This window comes from Podarcis muralis, chromosome 4 (genome assembly GCF_964188315.1).
Source record: "Podarcis muralis chromosome 4, rPodMur119.hap1.1, whole genome shotgun sequence".
Lineage (NCBI taxonomy): Eukaryota > Metazoa > Chordata > Lepidosauria > Squamata > Lacertidae > Podarcis > Podarcis muralis.
Window position 1 is genome coordinate 10,653,107 of NC_135658.1, and position 18,224 is coordinate 10,671,330.

Here is an 18,224-nt window from a genome sequence, read left to right on the forward strand (position 1 = left end):
CAAAGTATTAGAGCCTCAGCTTCAGGATCTGTCCTTCCAGTGAGCACTCAAGGCTGATTTCCTTCAGAATGGATCGGTTTGATCTTCTTGCAGTCCCTGGGACTCTCAAGAGTCTCCTCCAGCACCATAATTCAAAAGCATCCATTCTTCGGCGATCAGCCTTCTTTATGGTCCAGCTCTCACTTCCATACATCATTACTGGGAAAACCAGTATGTGTGAGAATAGAGGGTCTCTATGTTTGTTTATGATGGAACCTTCATATGTTGGGTGGCATTGATGCTGGGGTGACCAAGTCTGTAAAGACTGATGTATATGGCTGGATCAGCCTCTGACCAATGCAAATTTTGGCAGTTGCAAAAAGGGAGTGGGAAATAATATATACATAGAGCTGGGTCTCCATCACATCCCGAGGTGGACACAAATTGCCTGCTCCCCAGTCATCAGATTGAACATTTGAGGAGTGGGGTGAGTTTGATAACCCCCCCTGATGAACCTCAGGTGATGTGCACAAGTTAGCTGAGATGGGGCACTGTGGGTCTTGGGTGTGTGCAACCGTGTGGGGTGGCTACATCCAGTTTTGGCCACGTCCATCACTGGGTTATCGCCTCCAAGGCATCAGCCAACAGGGAATGCAATGCTGGGAGCCACCCATATTGTGCAAGAAAAATATCACTGGGTATCAATTGTCAGGCAGTGGGCAAATGGCCAGAAAGACACCCTCTGCCACATCCCACTAAATCTAACCTGGCAACAGCAGTAGCAAAGGCTGTTGGCGTTCTCATTAGCAACAGCACTTGGTGGGGGCAATGGGATGCTTGGGGACTGCTGTTTCCCAAGGCTCCTGAGTCCTTACTGAAGACCCGGGAGCCACAAGATGCTACAGATCCCAGGGGTCCCAGTGTTCAAGATGCTGCTGCTGGAGCATTCAGGGGTCCTGGGGTCTGAAGGATGGGCTGGATCTGTGGATTTGTATTTAATGGATGCGCAGGGGGTGGGTGGGATGGAGATAGGTTTTGTGATAAGTCAGCACACGGAAAAAGAGCAGGCTCTGGGTTACTGCTTGAAATCCAAATTCTATGAAAGCTGCTTGCTGCAATGAGCTAATCTGATGCCTGATCAGATGCACACAGCTTCTACCACTCCACTGCAAAGCATGAAGAATAAAGGAAAAAGGTTTGCAGTTTTATACTGAAATCCACACACTGGGACAGATCAGCCGACGTCTGTTCCAATTCATTTTTGCTGGTGCTCAACCATCAGTCTGCTCTATCCCATTCTATGCAGAATTATTTGAAGAATGAACCAAAAATTGTACACATTATTATCTTCAGCAATGCACTCTTTTTGGGGGGGTATGCATGCCCCCCCAAAATGTGTATTTTTCAATGCTCTTCAGTGAGCCTTTGGGTTAAATACACGTAACAGTAAAATGTGTCATTTTGTGGGCACTATTTTGAGCACCCAAACTGTGATGTGAAATCTAGAGGAGTGCGTAGCCTCCGACCAAATGGATTCCTCCTCTGTTCAGAAGTGGGGTGAAGCCACTGCTCTAGCTTCCAAGTGGGTGTGCCATTCCTTCTTACCGAAGTGGTGGGGGGGGGGGAATTGGTGCGGTGCAAACACATCCTCAGGAGTGCCAAATTAGTTCCTGCAGCGCATTTGCACTGGGAGTGTTGAATTCCAATGAAAGGGAAATGGGAGCGAAAGTTGCCAGGGTTGGCTTATTCCTCCGGTGTGCAGACCAGAAATCAACCCAGCGAAAGAACTACATTAGATAACAGAATTATGCAGTGGAAGGCGATCCGCAGCGGAATGGAAACGCAGATGTGTGCAACGAATGCAGCACGAAACGAGAGCTTCTTACACCCCTGGTTTGCACTGCACCAACCTGCCCGCCACTTTGTCCATCCTGCTAAGCAGCCATGGCCCCAATCCTTGCAGGGAAGCTAGCGTAGCAAGTGCAACCCACCCCACCCAGCAAGCTGCCTCTGCCTCCATCCCTACCATTGGGTGGCAGGAATATAACGCTTATTCAAAAGCAGCCGTTGCAAATACTTGGGTTTCAAACACCCCTGAACCAGCAGCTTGTGGTTAGAGAATAGCTCGGAAGTCCTGTCTTAGTCGTTCTTCTTTTTCACTTTTTTTTCTCCTATTCTCTGTCTCTTGTTTGTTTGTTTTTTTTGTCTTTTGATCCCCTGTAGTTTCTCTGTGGCTATGCGTCCAGTGCTTTTGGGCAGTCTCCAGCACCCAGCCTGAAGGTAAAAATAAGCCAAAGAGCTCCCTTGTGTGTGCTATGTTCACTTCTTCTCTCCCCCTCCCCACTCCTGCTCCCCCAACCTGCCCTCCTCTGTCGCCGGTTTTACTCTTCTCCTTGCGTCCTTTGCAGCAGGTCGCTCGCGAAAGGACAGAGGTGGTTGCGGACTCGCGGAGGGCTTGCCTCAGGGAAGCAAAGCTGTTCTCTGCCTTTGCTAGGGATGCCTGGAGCCACTACATTATGCTGGAAAAGGTGATGGCGAAGGGCAATCAAAGCGGCTCAGGGGTTTTCCTCTAGGGTTCGAAGGCTAAATTGGGCCTCCATTAGTCTGGCAATTACCTGGTTGGGTGTGCCAGGAGAGCCTACCTTCCTGCTAGAGCTCAGAGTGCAAGAGGAGGTTCCGAAAACCCATTGTTGTTAATAATAATAATAATAATAATAATAATAATAATAATAATAATAATAAAATATTTATACCCCATCCATCTGGCTGGCTTTCCCCAGCCACTCTGGGCGGCTTCCAACGAAATATTAAAAACACGATAAAACACCCAACATTAAAAACTTCCCTAAACAGGGCTGCCTTCAGATGTCTTCTAAAAGTCAGATAGTTGTTTATTTCCTTGACATCTGATGGGAGGGCGGGCGCCACCACTGAGAAGGCCCTCTGCCTAGTTCCCTGTAACTTGGCTTCTCTCAGTGAGGGAACTGCCAGAAGGCCCTTGGAACTGGACCTCAGTGTCCGGGCAGAACAATGGGGGTGGAGACGCTCCTTCAGGTTTACTAGGCCAAGGCCGACTAGTGAAGTCTGTGCTTCTGGGCCCCTCTAGGTGTTGGGGATTCTGGGAGATGTAGTCCAATATGTCCGGAGGGCAGCAGGCTGGAGAAGGCTGATCAAAAGCATGGCCACCATGATTTTTTTTGGGGGGGGGGTGGATCTGTGGCCCTCTAAATGTTGGACTCCATTTCCCATGATACCCAGCAAGCGTGGTCAATGGTCAGGGATGGTGGAAGTTGTGGTCCAGCAACATAAAATTGTAGAGGGACCCTGAGAGTCGTCTAGTTCAACCCCCTGCAATGCAGAAATCTCAGCTGAAGCATCCCTAACAAAAGGCCATCCAACCTCTGCTTAAGAGCTGGCAAGGAAAGAGAGTCCACCACCTCCCAAGGGAGACCGTTCCACCGTCAAACAGCTCTTACCATCAGAGATGGAATAATAATTTATTATTTATACCCTGCCCATCTGGCTGAGTTTCCCCAGCCACTCTGGGCGGCTCCCAATCGAGTGTTAAAAACAATACAGCATTAAATATTAAAAACTTCCCTAAACAGGGCTGCCTTCAGATGTCTTTTAAAGATAAGATAGCTGCTTATTTCCTTCACATCTGAAGGGAGGGTGTTGCACAGGGTGGGCGCCACCACAGAGAAGGCCCTCTGACTGGTTCCCTGTAACCTCACTTCTCGCAATGAGGGAACTGCCAGAAGGCCCTCGGTGCTGGATCTCAGTGTCCGGGCTGAACAATGGGGGTGGAGACGCTCCTTCAGGTCTACTGAGCCGAGGCCGTTTAGGGCTTTAAAGGACAGCACCAACACTTTAAATTGTGCTTGGAAACGTACCAGGAGCCAATGTAGGTCTTTCAGGACCCGTGTAATGTGCTCCCGGCAGCCGCTTCCAGTCACCAGTCTAGCTGCCGCATTCTGGATTAATTGCAGTTTCCGGGTCACCTTCAAAGGTAGGCCCACGTAGAGCGCATGGCAGTAGTCCAAGTGGGAGATAACCAGAGCAGGCACCACTCTGGAATCTCCTTTCTTGTAATTTGAAGCCATTGGTTTGGGTCCTACCCTCCGAAACAAGAGAAAACAAGCTTCCTCCATCCTCCATCTGACAGCCCTCAAGCTATTTGAAGATGGCTGGCCTATTTCCTCTCAGTCTGCTCTCATCCAGACACGTTTCCTTACCTCTTCCATGGCAGTCAGTAAGACCCACCTGCTAAGGTGAAAGGTAAAGAAAGGCTGGATGGGTCAGACAGGACGTCAGGCATTTGCAACCTGGCAACTTCCTCTGATTCTTGGCTGAGCTCTTTGATCCTCCCCTTAACCTATTCCATTAAGGGACATTGGTGGCGCTGTGGGTTAAACCACAGAGCCTAGGACTTGCCGATCAGAAGGTCGGCGGTTCGAATCCCTGCAACAGGGTGAGCTCCCGTTGCTCGGTCCCTGCTCCTGCCAACCTAGCAGTTCGAAAGCACGTCCAAGTGCAAGTAGATAAATAGGTACTGCTCTGGCGGGAAGGTAAACGGCGTTTCTGTACACTGCTCCGGTTTGCCAGAAGCGGCTTAGTCATGCTGGCCACATGATCTGGAAGCTGTACGCTGGCTCCCTTGACCAGTAAAGTGAGATGAGCACCACAACCCCAGAGTCGGTCACGACTGGACCTAATGGTCAGGGGTCCCTTTACCTTTACCTTTAACCTATTCCAGGCTCTTACCCCTCTGGGATTAATAGAGTTATTTAATGGGGCAATTCTTCTCTCTGGAACCTTGCATTCAGGACTCACTATGTCTCCTGCCAAGCTAGCAGTTTGAAAGCACGTCAAAGTGCAAGTAGATAAATAGGTACCGCTCTGGCAGGAAGGTAAAAGGCATTTCCATGCACTGTTCTGGTTCGCCAGAAGCGGCTTAGTCCTGCTGGCCACATGACCCGGAAGCTGTACGGCGGCTCCCTCGGCCAATAAAGCGAGATGAGCACTGCAACCCCAGAGTCGGCCATGAGTGGACCTAATGGTCAGGGGTCCCTTTACCTTTACCTTTATGTGTTAAGTCCAGCCAAATGACTTGGACTGCTGCCCCTGAGCACTTTGTTCCAGCTGGTTCAAAATGCTGCAGCTGGACCAGAGCTTTCCAAACTGTTGTGTCACGACACGTTAGTGTGTCGGCTGCAGTGTGTAGGTGTGTCGCACAAACACTCCTCCTGGGGTTGGAAAGGGGTTAGTTCCACCTCCGGTTTGCTAGAGAAACTGAATTTGCTCTGTCTAAAACGAAAAGCTCTGAGCTAAGCTGTTGACAGGGACGGACTACTACCAGGGCATAAATCCAGTGCTTCAAAGATCATTCCGTACCTTATCCCATATGATACGTTAATTTTTTTCAAATAAAATACCTGAACTTGCAGAAACGTATTTCCTGCTTACCAAAGCAAGCAAGCAAACAAGCAAACAAACAAAATGCAAAAGCAATTTCAAATCCAATACAAATACACACTGTGTGGTGTTTGTATACGGTATTCCCAAGGGGTGGTTGGGGGACAGTTTATTTTCATTTATTGAAATTATTGAATTTATATACCACTTTATACCCACTTATTTGAATTTATATACCGCGTTATACCCACAGGTCTCCGGGCCCCACTTTAATTCAGTAGATAGATAGATAGATAGATAGATGATAGATAGATAGATAGATAGATGATAGATAGATAGATAGATAGATGATAGATGATGATAGATAGATAGATAGATAGATAGATAGATAGATATAGATAATAGAATCCATTCTCTGTTAATTATTATATGGGCAGCAGGCAACGAAGGGGAATTTTGTTGCACAGGATTTTCCTTTGGGCATCTGGGACTGCCACAGAAGAAGCATTGGAAAAGCTTATAGGACACTTGTCACTCAAGGATGCTGGCTGTTTATTTGTGGCTGGGCAGGGAATTTACTTCCTGAGTCACATTGCTTATTTGAGGGTTTAATCAAATCCGTAAAAATGGGACGTGACACTTTTTAAATGTGAACCAAAAGTACGTGCTCCGTAGATGCCAAGGTTCACTGAACGTTAGAACGCACTAATTTGCTTTAACGAATTTATCAAAGTAGTTTGAAAAAATCCCTGCGCTACACCTGAAAGTAGCTCCCACGAACTGCTGGGTGAATGGAATGTGAATTAAGTCCGTTTGGGGGGTAGAACTTTGAACAATTTTTAGTTCAAGTTCATTCTCTTGCATTCATTTTCTTTTTCCTCCCAAGACTTTGGGCCTTTAAACTTAAAGATCGTAATTATTGGGGCCATTGACATCGCACTGTGTGATGTTTTCTTACTTTTCTTAAGCGTGCTTTATAATTTGACGCAGCAGCTTGTAACGTTCTAAATGCTGGTGGGGAATGCAGAGGATCTTTTCTAAGAACTTGAACAGAATGGATGCTCACCTTTTTCAGGTGGGCGGCGGTTGCGATCCCCCTCGCTTCTGGCAGGCAGTTCTCACGTGCTTGCTGGCCATTGGAGATTTCCCCTGTCTGGCGGGATCTCAGGGCGGGACTTCCCCTCTGAACGCCAGCTTCAAACAGGCCAATCAGAGGCTGCCCAATATCTGAAGAAGCAGCTACTGGTCAGAGCAAACAGCATTGGGGTAGATGGAGACCACAAACTTGACATGAGCCAACAGTGTGACGTGGCAGCTAAAAAAGCCAATGCAATTCTGGGCTGCATCAATAGGAGTATAGCATCTAGATCAAGGGAAGTAATAGTGCCACTGTATTCTGTTCTGGTCAGACCTCACCTGGAGTACTGTGTCCAGTTCTGGGCACCACAGTTCAAGAAGGACACTGACAAACTGGAACGTGTCTAGAGGAGGGCAACCAAAATGGTCAAAGGCCTGGAAACGATGCCTTATGAGGAACGGCTAAGGGAGCTGGGCATGTTTAGCCTGGAGAAGAGGAGGTTAAGGGGTGATATGATAGCCATGTTCAAATATATAAAATGATGTCATATAGAGGAGGGAGAAAGGTTGTTTTCTGCTGCTCCAGAGAAGCGGACACGGAGCAATGGATCCAAACTACAAGAAAGAAGATTCCACCTAAACATTAGGAAGAACTTCCTGACAGTAAGAGCTGTTTGACAGTGGAATTTGCTGCCAAGGAGTGTGGTGGAGTCTCCGTCTTTGGAGGTCTTTAAGCAGAGGCTTGACAACCATATGTCAGGAGTGCTCTGATGGTGTTTCCTGCTTGGCAGGGGGTTGGACTCGATGGCCCTTGTGGTCTATTCCAACTCTATGATTCTATGAGAAAGAGCCTCACCTGGTACCAGGCAGTGTCCAGAGTTCCTATTGGTGACATTTTCTGAATCATGGAATGGTAGAGTTGGAAGGGGTTCCTAGGGTCATCTAGTCCAACCCCCGAAATGCAGGAACCTCAACTAAAACCTCCATGACAGACGGCCACCCAACCTCTGCTCAAAAGCTTCCAAGAAAGGAGAGCCCAAGGGAGACCTCCTCTTACTGTCTGACAGTTCTTCCTGAAGTTTAGTCGGAATCTCCTTTCTTGCAGCATCGTTTGTTGTTTGTTCTCAGCGTGTGGTATTCAGAGATACACTGACTCCACCTGTGGAGGTTCCTTCAACTGTGAGAACTGACCTCCATGAACGGGCATACCCTCTGCGCCTTTGTCCCCTTCCCACAGGGGCAGAAGACATGCTTTGAGTGCAGTAGGTCCATGGTCCAACCCCTGCCATCTCCAGGGTGTCAAATTTCCCTTGCCTGAGAGCTTGGATGACGGCAACCAACTGTTAACTCTTTTGAATCTTGGTGGGTTGCTATCATCCTTAGTGGGGCCTGCAATCTGCTATCCTGAATAATGCTTTGTCTAGGGTAGGGGCCGAAGGGATGCGGGTGGCGCTGTGGGTTAAACCACAGAGCCTAGGACTTGCCGATCAGAAGGTCAGCGGTTCGAATCCCCACGACGGGGTGAGCTCCCATTGCTCGGTCCCTGCTCCTGCCAACCTAGCAGTTCGAAAGCACACCAGTGCAAGTAGATAAATAGGTACCCCTCCAGCGGGAAGGTAAACAGCGTTTCCGTGCGCTGCTCTGGTTTCGCCAGAAGCGGCTTAGTCATGCTGGCCACATGACCCAGAAGCTGTACGCCGGCTCCCTCGGCCAATAAAGCGAGATGAGCACCGCAACCCCAGAGTCGGTCACGACTGGACCCAATGGTCAGGGGTCCCTTTACCCTTTACCTTAGGGTAGGGGCAGTGGGAATGAGTTAATGGAAACAGGAGGCAGTACAGTGGATGTTCAGGTTGTAAATGTGATCCGTGCGGGATGCACGTTCACAATTCGCAGCGGCGCATCTGCGCACACACGGGTTGTGATTCGGCGCTTCTGCGCATGCGCAAAGTGTGATTGAGCACTTCTGCGCATGTGCAACCGCCCAAACACAGAAGTAACCCGTTCCGGTTCTTCCGGGTTTTGGCGGGTCCGTAACCCGAAAAATCGCAACCTGAAGCGTCTGTAACCCGAGGTTTGACTGTAATCCGAAAAGGCTTGGTTGCCCCGGCCAAGGCGGACGAACGGCCTGCCTTGCTGAAACACGGCTTCCTGTGCAACAGACTGTCCCCTGTGACCCAGCTTGAGAGGGAAATGCTCTGCTGCTGTTTACATTATCCTTTCATTTCCGGACACTGATCCTCTGCGGCGCTCCCCCCCCCTTTCTTTCCAGGGGGCAGAGACCAGGAAGCGCTCCCCGACTCTCAGCAGCCAGTTCAAGCGCTCGCTGGAGCTGCTGATGAGGACTCTCAGCGTCTGCCAGCCATTCTTTGTCCGCTGCATCAAGCCCAACGAATACAAGAAGCCCATGGTAAGCCCATTTGCCTTCTTCGTGATAAAGCAGGGGTTTTAACTGTGAGGAGGTCGTTTGCAGAAGGCTACTAGCCACAATGGCTCGGCTCTGCTGCCACAGCCAAACACTTCTGAATCTTCTTCTTTGGTGATCACTCGTAGCCGAGTCAGATTGTCTTCCATAAGCACTGTTTTAACCAGGCTTCCTCAGCCTCAGCCCTCCAGCATAGCTGTCAACCTTCCCTTTTTTTTGCTGGAAATTCCCTTATTCCAGCACCATTTCCTGCTGCTTCCCGCTGCTATCCCGGATTGTTAGATATCCTGTAGACTGTCCCCAGGACAGGTGAGGCTGCTAATCCCTTATTTTCGAGGTTGCTGATCCCTTATTTTCAAATGCTGCTGCTCCAGAGAAGCGGACACGGAGCAATGGATCCAAACTACAAGAAAGAAGATTCCACCTAAACATTAGGAAGAACTTCCTGACAGTAAGAGCTGTTCGACAGTGGAATTTGCTGCCAAGGAGTGTGGTGGAGTCTCCTTCTTTGGAGGTCTTTAAGCAGAGGCTTGACAGCCATATGTCAGGAGTGCTCTGATGGTGTTTCCTGCTTGGCAGGGGGTTGGACTCGATGGCCCTTGTGGTCTCTTCCAACTCTATGATTCTATGATTCTATGAAATCTGAAAGTTGACAGCTATGCCCTCCAGATGTTTTGAGACTACAATTCCCATCATCCCTGACCACTGGTCCTGCTAGCTAGGGATCATGGGAGTTGTAGGCCAAAAACATCTGGAGGGCCAAGGTTGAGGAAGCCTAGTTTTAACAGTGAGCCCGTAAGTGACTGTGGAGGCCAATTCTGGATCCACACGTCTTTCCACAGTGGGAACATTTGTTTCCAGGTGGGAGTTGATCACGGTGTGGATTTGCCAAGCGTGCCTTCCTCTTAGCATGTTTCTCCCTTGTGTCCTGAGTTTGAGCGTCTTCAAAGCCCATGACACCGTTGGTAAACGCTGTTCTCCAATTGGAGCATTTGCAAGCCAGTGTTTCCCAGTTATCAGTGTTTTTGTTACATTTTTTTTATAGATTTGCCTCGAGAGAGTCTTTAAGCCTCTTTTGTTGACCACCAGCATCACGCTTTCCATTTTTAATTGGCTTCTGAATGCCAGTTTCTGGAAACCACAGGAGGGGAGAGCAGCTCTTGCGTTCGAATCCCGCTTGCGGGTTCCCCCCAACCACTGTGACAAGAGGCTGTTGGACAAGATGGGCCATTGGCCTCATCCAGCAGGATTGCCTTATGTTCTTGTGCCCGGGCCTGTTCTTTACTTGGTGGACTTTCATTAGCAGGACACCCAGGAAAAAAAGGCAGATTAGCCTCATATCTCTCTGCAGGGTTTGGGGTAGCCTGTGTTTTTGCCATGTCCTCCTTCTGAGACTCTAGGCTCAGTCTATCTCCATGAGCAGATAGATTTCCACTTGTACAGCGAAAGTTCCCCTATCTTTCCTTTACCTGCATCCCACCCACCCACCCATCCATCTGCTCCAGAGAGTTAAAGGTAAAAAGGTAAAGGGACCCCTGACCGTTAGGTCCAGTCGTGGCTGACTCTGGGGTTGCGGCGCTCATCTCGCTTTACTGGCCAAGGGAGCCGGCGTACAGCTTCCAGGTCATGTGGCCAGCATGACTAAGCTGCTTCTGGCAAACCAGAGCAGCGCACGGAAACGCCATTTACCTTCCCGCCAGAGTGGTACCTATTTATCTACTTGCACTTTGACGTGTTTTCGAACTGCTAGGTTGGCAGGAGCAGGGACGAGCAACGGGAGCTCACCCCATCGCGGGGATTTGAACCGCCGACCTTCTGATCGGCAAATCCTAGGCTCTGTGGTTTAACCCACAGCGCCACCTGCGTCCCAGCTCGAGAGAGTTGGGGGACCCACTGAGTGAACAGAAGTCATTCTGCTCGCTCAATGACTTGGTTGTGCTTAGCTCTCCAATCTTTCTTAACTCCCCCCCCTCCATGGGGGAATATCCTTTGATATCTTCACACTGCATTCTGGCTCTGTAAATGTTGTAAGAAAAATACCTCTATTTCCCTTATGGGGTGTCTAGAGCCCGTACAGAGTCCCTTGGAAGAGCTGTCAGAGAGAAAGCAGAGGCCAACCAGGGTATATTGAAAGCAAAGCGACTAGTAAGCCTGATCTTTATTCAAGGAAATGAACTGTTGCAACAGGGTCCCCACTCGCCACATGCAGGAGGGAGGAGAACCCTGAAAAATGGTGTGCAAGCCCCTATAAAGACATTTGAAATTGCCTACCCTGTAGCCCAAGACCCACCCATCCCCACCCCCTGAAACATCCTACATTCATCAGAGAAGGAGGCAGTCTCCAGCAGAAATGTGAGAGGGTTGCTTCTCTCTTGTCTTCCAGGATACCTGATAATGCCTTAAAGGTAAAGGTACCCCTGCCCATACGGGCCAGTCTTGACAGACTCTAGGGTTGTGCGCCCATCTCACTCTATAGGCCGGGGGCCAGCGCTGTCCGGAGACACTTCCGGGTCACGTGGCCAATGTGACAAGCTGCATCTGGCGAGCCAGCGCAGCACATGGAAACGCCGTTTACCTTCCCGCCAGTAAGCGGTCCCTATTTATCTACTTGCACCCGGGGGTGCTTTCAAACTGCTAGGTTGGCAGGCGCTGGGACCGAACGACGGGAGCGCACCCCGCCGCGGGGATTCGAACCGCCGACCTTTCGATCGGCAAGCCCTAGGCGCTGAGGCTTTTACCCACAGCGCCACCCGCGTCCCAGATAATGCCTTACTCAGTTGCATTTTCTGGGTAGCCTGGCCATTCCTTTGAGAAGGTAAATACTTTAGTTCCTGAATTTCTTAGGCATATTGATAGTTTGCTCAGCTTAACAGATACTCGCCAGACTGTGTTTGGAAAGGGAGGTGTAAGCCCTTACAGTCCAAAGACTGCTCATTTCCTTCCTCCTCGCAGAGGAATATTTGAGGTCAATTTGGGAGAGTCAAAATGGCTTCAGGACGGCTCTCCTGCGCTATTTCAGACACGTGGCTTATATACTGATGTATGTGTTTGCCTTGTTTACCACAAGGTGCTGTTCATTCCCCGCCACTGAAAGTCGTGATCAAAACCCTTAAAATACGCGGGGCAGCCAAAGAGAACGAATGGCACCACAATAGGAATCTGGAAGTAGCCTGTGAAACAAAAACATCTTCCCCCCCCCCCCAAGAGAGGATTTTTATGCCTGAGGTCAGAGAGGACCGAGAGCTGATAGTGACAGGAAACAGGATTTCAGGAAACTGGTGGGAAAAAATCCAGTGGAAAGAGCTTTGCCTGTTTTTGCATTACGTTCCCTGTTAGGACTTTTATTTAATTTTGCAAAATGCGGGAGAATCATGCTTTGTAAAGGAAACAGATTTTGTTTCTGTCCAGGTGTTTATGAGTGAATCTTCCCGGTACAAATTGTTTCTCTCCCAGCAGCCAAATTGAGGCAATGCATTTAGCAGCAGCCAATTGTGTGCCCAGTGGTTAAAACACAAAGCAGGGCTGCCTCAAAATTGAGGGGGCCTGGCCCCCTTAAAAGAAATATTGAGGGGGCCGAGGTGCCTTTCACCCCATAGAGTTGGTGTACCTGGCTTAGGCCCTGTTATCTTGCCGCCATGGCTCTGTTTAGGTTTGGTGCTAAATCAGCCGCCTAAATTCAAACAACCTTATTCCCATTTTTGCTTATAGTCGTTCTTGTTGCCTGTTTTTGTAATGTCCATGTTGAAAAGGGTTATGTGGATTTTTATCATCACGTTTAGTATGCCTACTTGGGAAAATTTGTGCCTGAGCTTTAAAAGGCTGCTTATGGATCTATAAAATTTAAAAGTAAACGCTGTTAGATGGAGCCTCGTGAAGGTCTCTCTGGGCCACTGATAAGTCACCTTGGTTCTGGTGCATCTTCTCAGCTTGATTAAAGTCTTGTCAGTCTTTCTTATATTTTTACAGCTACTGGCTGTGGGGAGCATCGCCCCTTGTCTCTTCTTTGCACAGGTATATGACCTCAGCGATCACTGCAGATGGTGACAGCAGCCACGAAATTAAAAGACGCCTGCTTCTTGGGAGAAGGGCAATGACAGGCCTAGACAGCATCTTGAGAAGTAGAGACATCACCTTGCCAACAAAGGTCCGTATAGTTAAAGCCATGGTCTTCCCAGTAGTGATGTATGGAAGTGAGAGCTGGACCATAAAGAAGGCTGATCGCCAAAGAATTGATGCTTTTGAATTATGGTGCTGGAGAAGACTCTTGAGAGTCCCATGGACTGCAAGAAGATCAAATGCATCCATTCTTAAGGAAATCAGCCCTGAGTGCTCACTGGAAGGACAGATCGTGAAGCTGAGGATCCAGTACTTTGGCCACCTCATGAGAAGAGAAGACTCCCTGGAGAAGACACTGATGCTGGGAAAGATGGAGGGCACAAGGAGAAGGGGGCGACAGAGGACGAGATGGTTGGATAGTGTTTTCGAGGTTACCAGCATGAGTTTGACCAAACTGAGGGAGGTAGTGCAGGACAGAGGTGCCTGGCGTGCTCTGGTCCATGGGGTCACGAAGAGTCGGACACGACTGAACGACTAAACAACAACAAAATGACCTCAGCTTGACTAAATCTTTGCCAAACTTCCTGCTTCTCACGATCCAGAAAGGTCTGGGCAGACAGATCAACTTCTGTCCTTAAATCAGACATCTGGGCCTACTTAAACCATGAACCCAGGGTTCTCTTGATCAGAGTTTGTTTCTGGAGTGATTGCCTTCATCACAGATACAAATTTGCCCCGTAAAAGACCTGAGGGACACCATGGTTTAATTTCATTGATATGTACACAACCCTCCACATGGTGAAGAGTTGGGTTGTTGTTGTTGTTTAGTCGTTTAGTCGTGTCCGACTCTTCGTGACCCCATGGACAGAGCACGCCAGGCCCTCCTGTCTTCCACTGCCTCCTGCAGTTTGGTCAAACTCATTTTAGTCGCTTTGAGAACACTGTCCAACCATCTCGTCCTCTGTCGTCCCCTTCTCCTTGTGCCCTCCATCTTTCCCAACATCAGGTTCTTTTCCAGGGAGTCTTCTCTTCTCATGAGGTGGCCAAAGTCTTGGAGCCTCAGCTTCAGGATCTGTCCTTCCAGTGAGCACTCAGGGCTGATTTCCTTAAGAATGGATCAGTTTGATCTTCTTGTAGTCCATGGGACCCTCAAGAGTCTCCTCCAGAACCATAATTCAAAAGCATCAATTCTTTGGCAATCAGCCTTCTTTATGGTCCAGCTCTCACTTCCCTACATCACTACTGGGAAAACCATAGCTTTAACTAGACGGACCTTTGTCGGCAAGGTGATGTCTCTGCTTTTTAAGATGCTGTCCAGGTTTATCATTGCTTTTCTCACAAAGAAACAGGCGTCTTTTAATTTCATGACTGCTGCCACCATCTGCAGTGATCATGGAGCCCAAGAAAGTAAAATCTCTCCCTGCCTCCATTCCTTCCCCTTCTATTTGCCAGGAGGTGATGGGACCAGTGGCCATGATCTTCGTTTTTTTGATGTTGAGCTTCAGACCATATTTTGAGCTCTCCTCTTTCACCCTCATTAAAAGGTTATTTAATTCCTCCTCACTTTCTGCCATCAAGGTTGTGTCATCTGCATATCTGAGGTTGTGGATACTGGGTTGTTAAGTACCAACAAATAAACAAATGTGCCATGCTCTTCACTCAAATGCATTAACTTATTTGACCTTTCTATTCTTGCCATTTTCCTCTCCTACAGACTGTTACAAAGTGTTTTTGGTTGTCAGGCATTCTTCCCCAGTAATAATCAGCAGCTTGTGAAATACTTAAAAAGGAGAAATGTTTAAGCTCATAAGCTCAGGAGCTAACGGGTAAAATCATTGACACTGAGGTCATTTCCCCCCATCACTGCAGTTGTTTGACCGGGAGCTCTGTGTCCGCCAGCTGAGGTATTCCGGCATGATGGAAACCATCCGGATCCGCCGGGCTGGCTACCCCATCCGCTACACTTTCGTGGAGTTTGTGGACCGGTACCGAGTGCTTATGCCTGGGGTGAAGCCAGCATACAAGCAGGTACGGTTGAAAACCCTCCTCGTAGCTCTAAAGAGAGAGATCCCGTGGCATTAATAAGGATGCTAAGAGCAGGGCCGGCCCACACTTGAGGCAAGGTGAGGCAGCTGCCTCAGGCGGCAAGATCCACAGGAGCAGTAGAACTGGAGTGTATTACCTGCTGCTACGGCGGTGGCAACAGCTGCAGCATGCTCCCTGGATGCCGGATCTGCTATTATTATTATTATTATTATTATTATTATTATTATTATTATTACAGTGGTACCTTGGTTCTGAAACTTAATCCGTTCCGGAAGTCCGTTCCAAAACCAAAGCGTTCCAAAACCAAGGCACGCTTTCCCGTAGAAAGCAACGCAAAACGGATTAATCCGTTACAGACTTTTAAAAACAACCCCTAAAGCAGCAAATTTAACATGAATTTTGCTATCTAACGAGACCACTGATCCATAAAATGAAAGCAATAAACAATGTACTGCAGTCACACAATCAATCAGTCAGTAGCTGAACTGGGTTCCACACAGTCACAAAAACAAAACAGAAAGAGCTGCAAAAACAGACAGACCTCAGCGTAACACTCAAAACGGAGCATGTTCGGCTTCCGGAAAAAAGTTTGCAAACCAGAACACTTCCTTCTGGGTTTGCAGTGTTTGGGTTCCAAGTTGTTTGAGTACCAAGGCATTTGAGAACCAAGGTACCACTGTATTATTATTATAACTTACTGAATTTATATACCGCCCTATACTCAGGGGTCTCAGGATGGTTCACAGAATAAAACCACAAAATAAATAATAAAAATATAAACAATAACCCGATAGCCTCCCCCACACAAAAAAAAACACATTTTGAAAAGGGTATAGGGTGTGTAGATCATGTCAGGCAAAGGCCTGGTTAAAAAGGAACGTTTTTGCTTGGTGCCTAAAGGTGTATAATGAAGGCGCCAGGGGAGATTCCCTGGGGAGGACATTCTACAAATGGGGAGCCACTGCAGAGAAGGCCCTGTTCTCGTGTTGCCACCCTCCAGACCTCTCGAGGAAGGGCCTCAGAAGATGATCTCAGGGTCTGGGTAGGTTCATATGGGAAGAGGCGGTCCTTGAAGTATTGCAGTCCTGAGCCGTTTAGTTCCTGTTGTAGATCTTCACTCACCCCTTCTTCCCTGACCAGGAGTGGGGGTCATTTTGTGGTTTGCCTCAGGTTCCAAAACATCTTAGGTCAGCCTCTACAAAGAGTCTAGTAGTATCCGTAGTAACGCTACAACATTTCCCCACTAAATATGCCGCATGCCATGTTGATAATCATATTGTTTGGACGATGGAAGTTTCCCTATCTTCTACCCTGTGAAATCACTTTGGGACGTTTTATGAGGAGTGATCGATGAATGGAATTAAGCAAAAGCAATTAAAACCCCACCATTTCTTCCAGGGGGACTTGTGTGGGACTTGCCAGCGCATCGCTGAAGCCGTCTTGGGCAGAGACGATGACTGGCAGATTGGCAAGACGAAGATTTTCCTGAAGGTAAGGTGGCAAGCAGGTTATTGGGGGCATATGCCCAGAAGCAGAACGTGTGCGCTTGGCGGCTAGCTGATATCACAAACGTGGCAACAGCCACCATTTAGCAATTGTTTTCAAGGCTGAGATGCTATCAAAGCATCAAGATTCTTCCCCACAAAGTTTCCCCAGTGACCAGAAATGCCATCGTAACACCTAAAAGAAACAAACGAGGAAAGCTTTGCCGGTTTCAGTTTTCCAACCAAACAAACGCTCACTGTAGGGACTTTTTATGGTTCTGTTTTATGGTTCTGTAGGGAACTGGTAGGAGGGACACGGGTGGCACTGTGGGTAAAAGCCTCAGCGCCTATGGCTTGCCGATCGAAAGGTCGGCGGTTCGAATCCCCGTGGCGGGGTGCGCTCCTGTTGTTCGGTCCCAGCGCCTGCCAACCTAGCAATTCGAAAGCACGTCAAAGTGCAAATAGATAAATAGGGACCGCTTACTAGCGGGAAGGTAAACGGCGTTTCCGTGTGCTGCGCTGGCTCGCCAGAGCAGCGATGTCACGCTGGCCACGTGACCCAGAAGTGTCTCCGGACAGCGCTGGCCCCTGGCCTCTTAAGTGAGATGGGCGCACAACCCCAGAGTCTGTCAAGACTTGCCCGTACGGGCTGGGGTACCTTTACCTTTACCTTTAGGGAACTGGTGCTTTCCACACAAAGAAGCACGAAATAATAGGCGAGAAATAAACCTCTTCTGTACAGGAGTGTTGCCGCTGTTTTAATCACCTCTCCACTGTTATCTATACACTTCTTCTTCTTTTAAAGGATGTTTCTCGCCTGATGCTTAGCTAGTTAAGTGTTAAGTCTTCCAGTCCATTCCTCCAGAGAGCCTTATCAGGGCTGTACAGTTGCACAAGGAGGAAATGGGGAAAGGAGCTTGTCAAAAAATCTTCTTTAGCTTGGGTCAATCTGGAAGCAGGCAAGACTATATCCCAGACTTGACATCAGTGGCCCAAGGAAGAAATCAAACAGCGAAGGTCAAGGGAAGAAAATCCTTAAAGCAGCGATTCCTAAAATTGATAGCTGGGGTTTAGTTTTTTTTCAAAACCCCCAAAACGTTTGCTTCCATAATAATAATAATAATTTATTATTTATACCCCGCCCATCTGGCTAAGTTTCCCCAGCCACTCTGGGCGGCTTCCAATCAAGTGTTAAAAACAATACAGCATCAAATATTAAAAACTTCCCTTCAGATGTCTTTTAAAAAGAAGACAGCTGCTTATTTCCTTCACACCTACCGAGGGCTACCGAGAAGGCCCTCTGCCTGGTTCCCCGTAACCTCACATCTCGCAGTGAGGGAACCGCCAGAAGGCCCTCGGCGCTGGATCCCAGTGTCTGGGCTGAACGATGGGGGTGGAGACGCTCCTTCAGGTATACAGGACCGAGGCTGTTTAGGGCTTTAAAGGTCAGCAGCAACACTTTGAATTGTGCTCAGAAACGTACTGGGAGCCAATGCAGATCTCTCAGAGCTTCTGCAGAGCTTCTACATGCTTTCTGTTTCCTCCTTCCCTTAAAATTAGGGGACTGCGCAATGGTCAATTCCAAAATTCCCAGAAGTTCCTAAATGTTCTTGCAAAAACACTTGAAGTTAGGGATGGGGAAGACATTTTGTTCCATTAGAATTTTAATGCAAACCCACCAGGCTTCCCGTAGCAGTCATGCAAACCATTGCACAGATATCATTTGAAATCCAGAGTTCTCA

The 18,224-nt window shown here is 48.4% G+C and overlaps 1 protein-coding gene across 5 annotated transcripts in view; it reads left to right on the top strand.

Moving 5' to 3' along the window:
• The window catches only part of MYO7A (myosin VIIA), a 171,620-nt gene that overhangs the window by 98,561 nt on the left and 54,835 nt on the right, over positions 1–18,224 (top strand). For 2 of the 5 annotated variants that reach the window (XM_077926921.1, XM_077926920.1), the window contains 4 exons: positions 2,203–2,259; positions 8,744–8,881; positions 14,822–14,980; positions 16,397–16,489. In XM_077926921.1, the coding sequence (XP_077783047.1) occupies positions 2,203–2,259; positions 8,744–8,881; positions 14,822–14,980; positions 16,397–16,489 (447 nt within the window). Of the gene's footprint in view, positions 1–2,202; positions 2,260–2,390; positions 2,508–8,743; positions 8,882–14,821; positions 14,981–16,396; positions 16,490–18,224 lie in introns of all 5 variants that reach the window. The other 3 variants (XM_077926923.1, XM_077926922.1, XM_028725900.2) reach the window with 3 other exon arrangements.